The sequence below is a fragment of the Leucopleurus acutus genome, assembly GCF_964270905.1.
Source record: "Leucopleurus acutus genome assembly, chromosome: X".
NCBI classification, from domain to species: domain Eukaryota; kingdom Metazoa; phylum Chordata; class Mammalia; order Artiodactyla; family Delphinidae; genus Leucopleurus; species Leucopleurus acutus.
Window position 1 is genome coordinate 39275638 of NC_139148.1, and position 14255 is coordinate 39289892.

The following is a 14255-nucleotide window of genomic DNA, read 5'->3' on the forward strand; positions in this document are numbered from 1 at the left end:
GTGCTGACAGATTTTTTATTTCAGGGCAGGTTTGATTAAAAAGAAACCACAGAATCTGTCCCAGTTGATTGGATTCTGTGCCATCTGTTGACTCATCAGTTATTTTGATGTTTTAAAAATACATTGTAGGGCTTCCCTGGTGGCGCAGTGGTTGAGAGTCCGCCTGCCGATGCAGGAGACACGGGTTCATGCCCCGGTCCGGGAGGATCCCACATGCCGCGGAGCAGCTGGGCCCGTGAGCCATGGCCGCTGGGCCTGCGCATCCGGAGCCTGTGCTCCGCAACGGGAGAGGCCACAGCAGTGAGAGGCCCGCGTACTGCAAAAAAAAACACAAAAAACACAAAAAACACCCCAAAACATTGTAACTATATTGTAATGCAGGATAGATTTTTAGTAACATAAAACATCCTGGATACCATATTTTATAGTATTTGTAACATATGTATTAGACATAAATGCTTTTCCTAAAAGTCTCTTTTTCCCTTTCTTTCCAGAATGCTGCCTTTTTATATGGTCTTGGTTTGGTCTACTTCCATTACAATGCATTTCAGTGGTAAGTTGACATAAAACTAATAACTCCAGTTGTTTTCAGTAAATGACTTATTTAGTTTGTATTTTTGTGTGTGTGCGTAATAAATACAAAATATTTTAATATCACTAAGCCTACATTTCCCAATAATCTCCTGAAATTATTAGTTTGTTCCTTCAGGGATATTGACCTACCTTAGATTATTAGAAATATAAGTGTTCCTAAAAGAATCTGGTATAAGATTCTGATTAAAGACGACTTAGATTAGAAAGCTTTGGGAATTTCTCAGTCACTTGTTATGGACTGGTGGTCCCCAGGTTATTTGAACTGGGGAATGACTCTACTCTCTATTCTCAAGTTGGTAAATGGTCTGTGATGAGCAGTATTTCCTTTTCAGACTTTTAGATATATTGACTGCTCCTTCCCTTCCTCCTTCACCAAAAGACACGCACACACACGAGTGTGCTAGTACTTTTCCAATTTCTAGTAACTAGGCACTAGATTATAAACTCTCAATTTTCTCTTCTATAAAATAGGAATAATGGTACCACCTTCAGAGTCAGACATTAAATATGATAGAAATATATATAAGATTTTATAAACGGTAAAGTATAGGTCCCTGTTACTGTGGCCTTTGCCCCCTTGTTGTCTTTCTGTTTACCAGACAAGACAGTAACATTCTCTAGTGGAAAGAACATAGTTGAAAGATTGGTATTCTGGTCTCAGCACTGCCACTTAGTTTGATGTGTTTCCTCATTTGTGTGTGTGTGTGTTTTAGGTACATTACAGTTACTTGCCTTTTCTACTCTACAGAGTTTTGATGATCAAATGAGATAATGTACATTTTGCAAACTGTAAAGCCCTATGTAGACATTTTTTGAAATATATTCGACTTTGTCAGAGTGCCTTCTATTCTCCATAATTTTAAGCTGAATGGGTGCTGAGAAAGTCCAAAGGAACATTTTGACCAAAGGTTTTAACCCTGTCATATACCTGTTGGGCATCCTGGATATTTATTACAGAGCTTTTAAATATGCATTGGCAATGATTTGATGTGGTTTCTCTAAGATGAAACTTAAGACGTGAATGACTTTTCCCAGATGCCTTTTCTTTCCCGTTTGCTTTTGGTCCTGTTGGGTTTTGATCATCTATGGAAGCACTGCATTGTTAGAGAACACCTGTGTCGATAGAGTATTATAATCATTCAAATCACTCATTTTCTTTGTAAACAAAGCTATAATTGATCTTTATAAAGAAGCTTTGTAATATTTTTCTTTTAAATTATCCATCGTTGTAGAGCAAGCCTAAATTTAAGCCTCCTAACTTCATAGCCAGTGTATCATATGTAAAATCAAGAGTAGATTAGGACTGTTTTAAAATCTCTTTACTTTCTTGAAGATGCTATTCATAGAATTCACAATTCGAAACTTTTAGTACCAGAGTGGTCTTAAGAGATAACTTAGTTTTTTTCCCTTAATTTTATAGACGTAGAAAACAAGGGGTGTGTATGTGTGTGTAACTCAGTATTATATAACTGTTTAATTGGTGGCAGAAGCAAACTTATGCTCAGATTTCCCAGTCTAATTATTTTGTCTGTTGTAGTCTGTCCCCAAGTTTGAAGATTGATTGGTGGTTATTTTTTAATCAGTATTTGTAATTGTTCTCCTGGGCACATTGGTAAACTCTTTATGGCCAGCCAGAAATAATTTAGATGAAACTCAAGGCAAGGAACTCTGCAGTTTAGAAATGAACATGTATACCTCACACCAGTTAATTTTCACCTACCTGTGATAACTTGTGAACTCCCTGTAGATTGAAGATACAAGCATAAGATCAGTAGTGAGGTGAAGCCATCATCAGTTGAAAATTGGATTGCATTAAAAAGTATGTGACCATGTCAAGTTAGGGGGCTTGTAGTGTGGAAAATTATATCTTTTGATTCCTTATCTACATATGATTTCTGTGTCCTTCAGTTGGCTTAAGAAATGAAACTGAAATGATATAAGAATGATGCAATGTCTGAATTAGTAAGTGCCTTCTGTTCTGTTGATCCTGTCCTGGTTACCACCATTTTCTCATGTCTTGAGTTTCAGCTCTAGCTGCTCCCTAAAATGACATACCTCACACCCTCTCTTAATCCATCATGGATGTGTGTTTCCTGTCTTGCTGGTCAAATGTTCTTTCACAAACTCTGTGCCCCAATTTTTGCTTTCACTTATCTTGCTATTTCTTGAACAGCCACAAAACTAGGAGGCATGGAGTAGGTGCTTGGTGAGAGTTTTAGAGTATAGCCTTAACGGATAGGAACTTCCTTAGGTTAAAACTATACTTGTGTTTTATTTGGTTTTACTTATAGGTGGCTATTAATTTCTGGGAACAGACCCACCTCCACCCCCAACACATACTAAGTTCTTTGGGATTTGTTGAAAAAATATTTCCAGAGAAGAGTGTGGTATGCCTTTTTTGTATTGTTAGCTCAGAATGTTCCATCTCTTGTACATTTATAATTTAAGTAGAATTTAATATTTGTAAATGGTGTCTGTTGTTATTTAATTAGATTAAGTATTCGAGAATAATGTGTGCAACCACCATGTGTGTTGGGGTTGGTGATGGCGACTTAATAAATTATTAAGAGCAATTTTATTAACTGGTTTTATTTGTTAACCTGTTTGTCTTATTTCTTGCCCTATTATGCTCCCCCGCCCCCTTTTTGGGGGGTGAGTTGATTTTATTGTTAGCCTCTGGATGAGTTCAGTTATTTGGTCAGTTTTTCCAGTTTCAATTTCAGCCTCTTAGAGGAGCCCATGTCAGAAAGTAGTAGAGCAACTGTTATATCCTCACTGGATTTATCATAATTATTTAATTTTACTATTATCATACACAGTAATCTGTGACCAAACTTAAAATAAATATAAGGAGGAAGGAAGACATAGAAGCCCATAGTAAAATGCATGCAGCAGAGAGCTAGAACCAGTATCTATAAAGCTGTTCCTTTCCATGTGCATGAGTGCATGCCCATGCCTTCACTTGTTCTTCTTCATGAGGATGGCATATTGCTAAGGGTACCTTGAACTGAGCTTTTCCTTGCCTTTGTAGTAAGAAAACTATATCCTTGGGTGAAAGGAATTGAAATATATACAGTAATAAAGTATTATAACTTACAGCCATATTTCTAAATATACCTCCCTGAAAATCCTTATCATTCCTCTCTCTCTAGCCTATAACCTTTTGTATTCCCATTGATCAATATCAGAATGGTCTTATAGTGGCAAACCTAAGAGCTACATAATTCTGTGCCAGAGGCATAGGATTTTGGAAATTAGCTTCCCAAATCTAATTGATAAGCCCTGGTAAGGAAATGTAGTGATTATTATTATGTTGACATCAGCAAGGAGTAGGGTAATGAGATGGAGGTGAGTTTAAAAAGACAGAAATGTTAACACATTACAAGGGAACTTTCTCCAGGACTCATTTCCCTAGCGTGTACGAATTACAAGTGTTCTTAGGGGTGTAGGAATCTCTGCTCTCCTTGTAAAATCACTGCTTTGGGTGCAAACATAAACTTAATGTAGTTTGAGATAACCACCATTGATCCTGAGGCTTGTTTAGCATGGAGTCTGGCAAAAACTTAATATTTAATATATGTTTTTGAGCTATCATTTTGCAAACTAATGCTCTTAGATCAAAAGTTTTTTTCTATTAAAATAAAACTTCACGTTAACATATGTTGAGTTTATTCTGTTCGCTGCTGTTTTGAAGAAAATAGCAGATAACTAAGGCAGTTTTGGTAAAGTTATGCTTACCAGTGACACACAGATTGCCAGAGAGAATTTGGAAGGGTTTGGATTGATTAAACTTCAGGGAAATTATGAATAAAAACATAAAGTTTACAATAGGGGTGGGAAGAAAACATCCCACTGTCCACAGTGATGAAATGAAGATGGCTGGAGAGGGCAAAAGAACCAGGAGGTAATATATTAGCAAATGTCAATGTGAATAGCCTAGTGTATGATACTTCTAACTTATCCTCACATTTAAGGTCCTCTCTGTTTCAACCTCAGATGATCTTTCTAGACTTATTGTTCCCCTAAATATATTCTTTGTGTCAGTCACTACTGTATTAACATTTCCCTGAAAATGTCTTGAGCATTTTTTTACCTGCAAGTTGGTTTGTGCCATTTACTCTTTGGTCTGCCTTCTCCTTCCATCTCCACTTTAAACCTCTTACCTTACCTTACCTTACCTTACCTGTCTCTTTGAGTTCTTAATCAAATCTATTTGTCTCATTTAGAAGGAACCTCTAAATTTCCAAAAATATATGTATGTGTGTATAGAAGTGTGTATATCTGTTGTGTATATATGTTATTACTGATTTAGAGCTAGAATATGCTCCATTTTATTAGTATGAAAATTTATGGAATTAGTTCCTTTATCTCTTCAGATATCCCTGAGGGAACTCTCTGGACTCAGCATTATTAGCTTCAGAGAACTTAAAGTTTTATTATGTCTCTTTTCAAATGTACTAAAACTGTGCTAGAATGTTTAGTTAATATCATTATTTTTCTATAGTTTGGTAAAGTTCTAAAGGCGGCTTTTAAAAAAATGGCTCTAGAAATCTTATTAAAAATGACCATTGTTTTAAAATATATTCAGCATGTGTGTGTTTTTTGCAGGTAGTGCTATTGAAGTTATCATTTCCTTTTAAAACTTGTTAACAATGGCAAACATTAATTGCAAAAAATTTTAAACTGAAAATTGATAGAAATAATTTTGGTGATATAAAAACATTCTTTAGATTTTAAGAAAATGCATGGATACTCAAGCATAGCAATATGCACTTGTTTAAAATTTCAGTAGAGACTGTACTTTAATATTTGAAAACTATAAACCTTTCCAGGTATTGTATCATTAAAAGTATTTTGTCATTTTAGGTAGCCATTTTTCATGTTCTAAAATTGTCTGTCAGTCAGAATACTGACATCAGCAGAATTTGTATGTGTTGGTGGTTTAGTCTAACTTCTGCTACACAGATCATGTTCTGGCTACATGTGGTTTGGTGAGATATGAATGAATTAAAATGATGACCAAAATTAGAATGTAGTCTGAGTGGTACCTGTCTTCTCCACACACTATCCCCCTCCTAACACATAAACACATTCTTTTTTCCTTCCCAACCCCAAGGGGTAGATGCAACACATAGGAGAAAAAGATGGTAAGAGTTTAGAAAAGCAAGTGAAAATGAACTTGCATCTATTTTGTTAGCTGAGGAGAACTGATCAGTAAAGAGACTCCGGAGCATCCCTTCCCACCCCCTTAACAAGAAGTCCAGTCAGTTAATTATAAAGAGTGATGACATCAGTAAACATATATTAAACATTTTCCTATAATGTCTAGAGTATTTAAAAAATAAGAGGAATGTAAACCTCAAGGAATAGACTACTTGGAAAAACTAGAGACAGCACACTGACAGGTAAAGAGTAAAATGATTTGATTATAGAGTGGACCTAACTGCTGGTTAACATTAAGCAAAAAATAGTTGATGTTGAGTTTGGGTGGTGAGTCTTAAAGGTAATAGTGGATTTAGAGTGAAGCAGAAGAATGAAAATATTCCAGGTCAGGAGACCATCCTGAGGAGAAGCCGTGAAGCCAAGAGGGCCAGTATTTGCATGAAGAAATTCCTAAGATATGCCAGCTCACAGCGGAGGAGGAGCAATGTTAGGGCATGGCTGGCAATGGGTATAACTGCTCACAAACCTTAAATGCTACATGGAGATTTGACTTGAAAGAGTATCATGGTTAGAGTATCATGGTTAGTAGGCAATCACAGGAGCCACATATTTTAGGAAGCATAGGCAAGCCAGAGGAGAGGAGAGCAAGGGAAGTCTTTAAGGAGACTATTTCAGTTATCTGATAATGAGATATTGAAGATTGAGTCTGCAAGTATTGAATTTGAGGGAAACTTTGAAACAACCTGGAGAACTTGATGAATAGATATATATTGTCCTCCCTTGTCATGGGCACTTTTAGTAGTCCTTAAAGAGCAGGCACAGTGTAGCCCAGACTAGTGTATTGTAATATGTATTTTTGCTGGTAGGTTAATAATTTTTTAAAAGAGATTTCCAGTGTGTTAACACGTGTAGAGAACTTTGTAAAATAACCTGTGTTTTTTGTACTTGTGTGACATTGTGAACTAAGTGGATAAGAACTAAAGGCACAGAAACTGAGACAATAGGAAATATTTCTCCTGTGGGGTTGTTATTGATGATCTGTTTTCCTTCTTCCCATTCGCATACATCCTTCCTTAGACTGTTTTTCTTCCTATCTTCTTTTTCTCCTTTATTCCATCTTTCCTTTGCTATCTTCCACCACTTCCATTCTTTTTCTTTCATGTATTTGACTCAGGCCTGCCTGTCCGCCCCGCCCCCCCCCGCCCCCGTTAGTTTTGTTTGTTTAAATTTTTATTGGAGTATAGTTGATTTACAAGGTTGAGTTAATTTCAGGTATACAGCAAACTAAATCAGTTATACATATACCTATATCCACTCTTCCTTGCCTGGGTTAATTGGCATGTGTGGACATTGCTTAGTTCTGACCCATTCCATAGGAGTTCTCTGACCCATTTCGTAAGGTAAGGTTAATTAGGACTTTATGAAACATTATCCTCAATTTTTATTATTATAAAATGTAACATACTTAAAGAAAATTAAACAAACATAAGTATACATCTTTACATGTTATTTATAAAATAAACATTCATAACTATCACTTGGGTCGAGAAATAAAAAATTGCTATCATCCCAGAAGCTTCCAAAAGCCCCTGCATACCGTTTCCCAGTCACGTCTTATCTTTTAATTGACATCATTTATTGCTGCAGTTGTTCTCTTCCTAACCTTTTTTATGCCCCTCCCCCAACATGTGTGTGTTGTATTCCCCCCGCCCCCCCACACATTCACACACACCTGTGCACACAATCTGTTCTGTTAGAAGGTGGCGCTCTAGACATGACCAAGAGAATATAGAGGCTGAAGCTGCACCTCCTCTCATTAGAAAGGTTTGAGAAAAGTACAGAGAACTTCTTAGCAGTATGCTGATGAGTATCTTCAAGTCTGATTGAGAGAAATAGGAAGTCACCTTTGAATGAGAAAGGTAATTTACACGAATTCTTTCTTATCAGGCCTTTGACTCCCCTCTGCTGTCTATACACACACCAAATAATAAAACACATACACAGCCCCACCCATTTGAAATGCCATCTTAACACATAGATGCCGAGTTCCTCTGCAGGAAAAAGTATTTAGCCAGATGTAAAGGTATCTGATGCTCCTTACAGTAAATATTACTTTTTAGAACCCTTAATTTTATAATAAATATATAATCACACAGGTTTTTTTGGGGGGAAATAGATAATATACAAGTCAAAACAAAGTTACTTAAAGACATAGGGCATGTTGTTTTGCTCTATTTTGTGGTATATATTTTGAACTTTTATAAAAAAGATTGACTTTTGTTTTGGAATTGTCTAAGATTCTAAGTAACCTCCTTTAAGATTAAATAGAAGTAGAGAATAGTTGATAAAAAGCTTTGCAAAGAATATATTAGCTGTACTTGGGATAAGCCTTAAATCACGTAGAGAGATTTAAAATGATGCCTAAAATACTGTTATACCTGATACTATAGTTTTCAAAATTCAAAGTAGATGTTTTTCTTTGTCATAATTTTAATTCATTTTTGAGTACATAGTACATTCATGTGATCAGATTAAGTGATATAAAAATGTATTCAGTGAAAAGTGTACCTTCCTCATCCTTGTATATGTTCTACTGGTAATTAAGACTTTTTATGAAAGATAAAATGTGAATTTGGGGCAAAGATGGACTGATAGACATAAAGTGACATATAGTAGAACAGAGAGCCCAGAAACAGACCAAGACGTTTGATATGGACATTTGATTTAGGACAGTGTGGCACTGTAGAGCTGTGGTAAGGAGGGTCTTTTCTACAGGTGATGTAGGGGGTACTGGATATCTGTATTGAAAAAAATGAAAACTGACCCCTACCTCACATCATATAAAAAATAAGATGCAGATGGATTGTAAACCTAAATATGAAAGATAGAAATATAAAGTTTTAAAAAAAAGACTTCATTTTATGGAGTAGACTAGAGACAGGATTAATCTCTCCTCCCTTAAAAACAAAACTATCTGCCCCACCCCTCTCTCCCCTAGGAAATTCCAGAAACAGTGAAATCAGTTATTTACACTGACAATTAAGCCATAAAATATTACTTGAAGGGACTTCTCTGGTGGCGCAATGGTTAAGAATCCACCTGCCAATGCAGGGGACGTGGGTTCGATCCCTGGTCCGGGAAGATCCCACATGCCGCGGAGCCACTAAGCCTGTGCGCCACAACTACTGGGCCTGTGCTCTAGAGCCCGTGAGCCACAACTACTGAGCCCATGTGCCACAACTACTGAAGCCCGTGCACCTAGAGCCTGTGCTTTGCAACAAGAGAAGCCACCACAATGAGAAGCCCGTGCACTGCAATGAAGAGTAGCTCCCACTCGCTGCACCTAGAGAAAGCTCGTGTGCAGCAACAAAGACCCAATGCAACCAGAAAAAAAAAATTTGAATAATTGAGAGTAAATTCAACTGATCTTCCTTTTCTCCTTTTATATTACACACATTCAAGTACATAAAAGACCCAGGCACCCCTTCCTAGTCTTTTTTTTGTTAAAGCTATTCATTCACATCTTTTTTTTATAAAACTGGCATTTCCTATAAAACAGAATTGCATAAAAGAGAAGTTTTACTGTTCTACCAAGCAAAAATTCATGTAAGTGTTAAAAAGTAAAGATATCTTATGTCTATGTTCTTTCAGGGCAATTAAAGCATTTCAGGAGGTGCTTTATGTTGATCCCAGCTTTTGTCGAGCCAAGGAAATTCATTTACGGCTTGGTCTTATGTTCAAAGTGAACACAGACTATGAGTCTAGTTTAAAGGTAGGTTGTTGGGTTTTTTCTGAGATACAATGTTTCATTTTTGTGGGGTCTTTGGGGGGGTTGTTAAATATTAGAACATTGAGAAATGTTGTAATTTATATGGTACTTCAAAAGAAAATTTGAAAATTTAGATGAAAGAACTGTTTATCAGCTATGAACTGGAAGATACATAAGTTTGGGTTTCTAATTATATCATTAAACTTTTTTTTTTGAGTTTTAATTGTGGTGTGTTATCAGGAAAGGGTGAAGGTTTCAGTCTCAATTTGGACATCTGAATCACTCTGCCATTAGTGATTGGCAACCATAGAGGTCAGAAGCAGCTGCTTAATGATTCTGTATCTGTGACCCCATCATTGACTGTTTACTTGTATGGGTCTCACTAGAAATCTCTCCACCTCTACCAGCAAAGCACGTCTCATATCTTAAATATAAAAACGTGTGTTCTTTGCTAGTCATTTGAACTGCTGGTTTGTGAGTATAAACATTGTTGGGCAAAATAACATTGTTGGTTAAATATTTTACTTTCTATAGAATTTAACATTTCTCAAGTTTTTCATTTAGTTTCTTGTGCTGTCTATGCCATCACTTTAGGTCTTACTGGGCTTTTCACGAAGATAGTGCTTCCCTGCTCGACAAAAGTATTGCTTTTTAAAAGGATTAGAAGTTCTAGGAAAAGCTTAAATTTTTGTGAATATATGACTATTTATAATGGTTGCCATGTTCTAAATATCTCCGTTGCAGATTATCTTCATTCTGAAGGGTCAGGAGGGAGATAAACAATGACTTTACAGTAGGTTGTAGTTTGAATTCACTAGTAAGGAACTACTGAAATAAAAAAAATAATAAATAAATAAAACTGTATTTAAGAGTGCCTAATTGTTCTAGAGTTTTAAAGTAGACAGTTTTGCAAATACTGTTTCTATCTTTCATGAGTTTATAAAGAACAATGCTGATGGTACGAAAGAGAGGTATACAGTCCAAAACACTAAAATAAGTAGATTGTGAAAGTATTCAGATCACACAGTTCTCAGAGGTAAGTGAAATTTGAGAAATAGGCCCTAGGGCAAATGTAAGTAAAGTGGAGACTAAGGGCTGGCCTAGAAGTTATCAATTTTCCTCAAGTTTAGAGCAGCATGTCTCAAACTATATGTTCACATGTGAGTGGACTTGAAATGGAAAATAAGTTCAGATATGCCACCTTGCATATTTTGACCTCCTCTTGGACATTCACAGTGTATACTAGCAAACCAGACTCTTAAAATGTTTATAATACAAAGTCAAGTTATTAGAGCTTTTTACACAACTGTCACAATATGGTTATTGTGTGTTGCAGAAGTGTAAGTGTTGCTCAGGAAATATATTTGAGTGGAAAAAAGTAATGAGATTTGTCCCAAATTATGGAATGTAGCTATCTCTGAATATCAGTACAGTGGTACCTTAAACAATTCTATGGATGCAAAACTCTCTTTCCATGAAGGTGGCAATATTTAAAATCCCCTTTAATTAGGGGAAACAGTGTTGAGAAGTGTTCCATGGCTAATTCAAAGTGTTCTTGCTTACTACTGTTCAACAGAAACCTTCCTGTATACAACTTTTAATTTGTTCAGGCGTAAAGACTAACAAACTTTCAAGTCATAGCGATTTTAGCAAGATTGCCTTAAGTAAGTGCAGTCTTTTGGTTTGGGGCCTTTCTTCCATTTATTTAAAATACTTGATACCATTCTGATGTTTGTTTCATTTCCATGAACATAGAAAAGAATTTCAGGAGTCCTTGATATTTCTCTTCCCCATAATGAGAAGATTTCATTTGATTTTTATCTCATCTTGACATTGGCTTTTTAAGGCTTCTCTCTCCAGTATTCCTTGTTTATTTTCAGGAGAATTTTAGGCATGAACATATGTAGTTGAAGAGGAGGTATTTCAGTATATTACTGTAAGTGCTTAGCATTTAGTGTAAGTGAAGGTAGGAATCAGAAGGAATGATATGCCCCATTCCCCTTAGGTGGCCTTCAGTTTTCCTACAGTGGACTGGCTAGTACTTTACCTTTATGGATAGATGTGGAGCCTCTGGTGACTTTTCCACTACATGAAGTTGTTTCCTAGCACAGTGTATTGGTATAGATGCTATGGGCTGCAACCTCAGAAACCTCCCAACTGAAGCTGGTTAAAATGACAAAAAAAAAGTAGCTCGTATAATGTAAAGTCCAGCCTTCAGGATTGGTTGATTCAGCCGATCCAGTGTTTCACTAAGGATTCATTTTCTTCTCTGTTCTGTGTTGGCTTTTTTTTTTTTTTTTTTTTGCGGTACACGGGCCCCTCACTGTTGTGGCCTCTCGCGTTGTGGAGCACAGGCTCCTGATGCGCAGGCTCAGCGGCCATGGCTCATGGGCCCAGCCGCTCCGCAGCATGTGGGATCCTCCCGGACCGGGGCACAAACCCGTGTCCCTTGCATCGGCAGGCGGACTCTCAACCACTGTGCCACCAGGGAAGCCCCTGTGTTGGCTTATTCTTAAGGCTGGTTGCCAGGTACACAGTGAGATGATTTCTTTTTCAGTGTCTCATAAAGAAAAGCACCTATACCACTACTAGTGGCATAGGTGCTTAGTATAGTGCTGGCATATAGTAAGTGCTCAGTAAATACCTGATTTATCATGTTATAGAGGAGAAAGATCCTGACTTCCTGTTGATCTTTTCAAGAATATTTCACTTTGCATCTCATTGGCCAGAATTAGACCACGTGGCTATTCTCAGTGATTCCTTATCAAAGGTGTGATTATTCTTAGACCAGTTATGCCCAGTTTTTGAACAGAGCTTGATTTCCTAAATACACTGTTCCTGTCTAATAGAGAGAGAGGGGTGGGTAAAAAGAGTATTTTGGTATGGGAGTGGTGCATACAATCTGTCCATTACAGATCTGGTCTTCTCTGCCTCATTTCCTTTCCCTCTGGGATGGAGAGATACAACATATACAGTATGTTTTAGATGGTAAAATATTTAAATAAAATACAGTTTATTTTCATAATAGATTCCTTCTTTTCACCCACACATGAAATGCATTCCAGGGCCTCCTGTTTTATTTCTATCTCTGGTAATAACTTTTCTCCCAAAATGTATTTCTGAAGCAGATTCATTCTGTTTTGGTACTGTGTAAACAGCTCTCAGAGCAGGTAAATTGGGTTTTAAAATTTGACCCTGCCAGTAAACTAATTGTGTGACTTTGGGCAAGATGCCTAACTTTTCTGATCCTCTTTGTGTCTGTAGAACTGGAATAACTGTACCTACTCCACAAGATTGTTAAAAGATTAAATAATATATATATCGAAGTATCTGACAAATAAGTTTTTTCAGCCCTTCTTTCTTAGTTCTCAGTTTATCTACCATATCTAAAACTCCTCTAATTTGGGGCCTAGTATAGATATTGTTTGTGTGAAATCCATTTTCCCGTCCTAGAATTGAATACTTGTATTTTTGTCACCCTGCCCATCCTCAGAAATGTGAAGTTAATGCCCAGCTTACTTTTCAATCAGATGGTGTTATTTTTCCATTAAATTGGACAATAAAGATTTCATGTGTTTAGTTGAGTGGTGGAGGTACCAATTCTTAATTTATTAACTAGTTTAGTACTATCTGAGCCAGAGTCCATTTCAGGGTGACCTTTCTACATGATATTTTGTTGTTTTTCTTTCCTGCTTCAGATAATATCCCCCCAGGTGGGATTGGTTGCCTCTTTACCTCCATATAATTCAGAATTTTGTTTTATTACTTTTTAATGATATTAATGATAATTGCTTACATTTGTTATGTATTTGAGGCAGTGTGCTATCATTACTTCAGTAAAAGCACACCAATTTTGACAAGTAGTTTTATATAATGCCTCTAAGTTTTACTCCCTGGCAGACTATTAAAATTATTTCCCTCATATGAAGCTAATATATGCAAAATAATATGTGATAACACCCATACTTCAGTTAATGCCAATGCATCTATTTAATTTAATGAAGATTATTAAAAATGTCTTCCTAATATTTACATATTTAAGTTTCCCTAAAATATGTCAGCATTAGAACTTTCTTGGATTTTTAAAGGTAAAGAGGGTGGCTTTTTTATGGGAACTTGTGGATAGTTGGCTGGGATACCAATGTAAGTCCTCTTATAATTTGATATTTGAAGATGATAAGTGCTGATTGAAGGGATTAATATGAAAGGGTTAGGAAGATGAGAATTACTAATACAAGAGATGATTCTAAGGAAATGGGTTAAACTCAAATGAGACTTGTGTGTTAGCTTGGCATTTTACCAGGTGCTTAGTGTTTCTTGAATGGATAGATTAATGAAATGGAAGAGGCTATAAAATTACAAAATGCCTCATAGGATTGGCTGGAAACGTTGGGGAGAAAAAAAAAGGCTGATTTTATTTGTCATCTCTTAACAGAATTTTTTTCTACACAAACTGACAGTGCAGTTTTCTCTAGATGCCCCCTGTTCACCAGTTCATTCAGCCACCAGTCATGAAACTTCTGAGTGAAATAGCATTTCCACTTTTAATTTTTTTTACACTTTTCTCTAGAAAACTACATTTCCAGGTATCTGATTTAATCTCATATCCTTTATATAGACTCAGGAATTTTATTGTCATATTTTTTTATGCCGAGATATTAAGGCAGAAAGAATAAGTAAAGGCATCAGATGATATGTACTTCCTTTTAGAAACCACTTTTGGAATCTG

At 36.3% G+C, this 14255-nt stretch overlaps 1 protein-coding gene across 4 annotated transcripts in view; it reads left to right on the top strand.

Moving 5' to 3' along the window:
- KDM6A (lysine demethylase 6A) overlaps window positions 1-14255 on the top strand; it is a 208927-nt gene that overhangs the window by 110603 nt on the left and 84069 nt on the right. For 3 of the 4 annotated variants that reach the window (XM_082865264.1, XM_082865266.1, XM_082865265.1), the window contains exons 5-6: window positions 495-553; window positions 9409-9529. In XM_082865264.1, coding sequence (XP_082721390.1) covers window positions 495-553; window positions 9409-9529 — 180 coding nt within the window. Of the gene's footprint in view, window positions 1-494; window positions 554-4437; window positions 4499-9408; window positions 9530-14255 lie in introns of those variants that run through there. The other variant, XM_082865267.1, reaches the window with a different exon arrangement.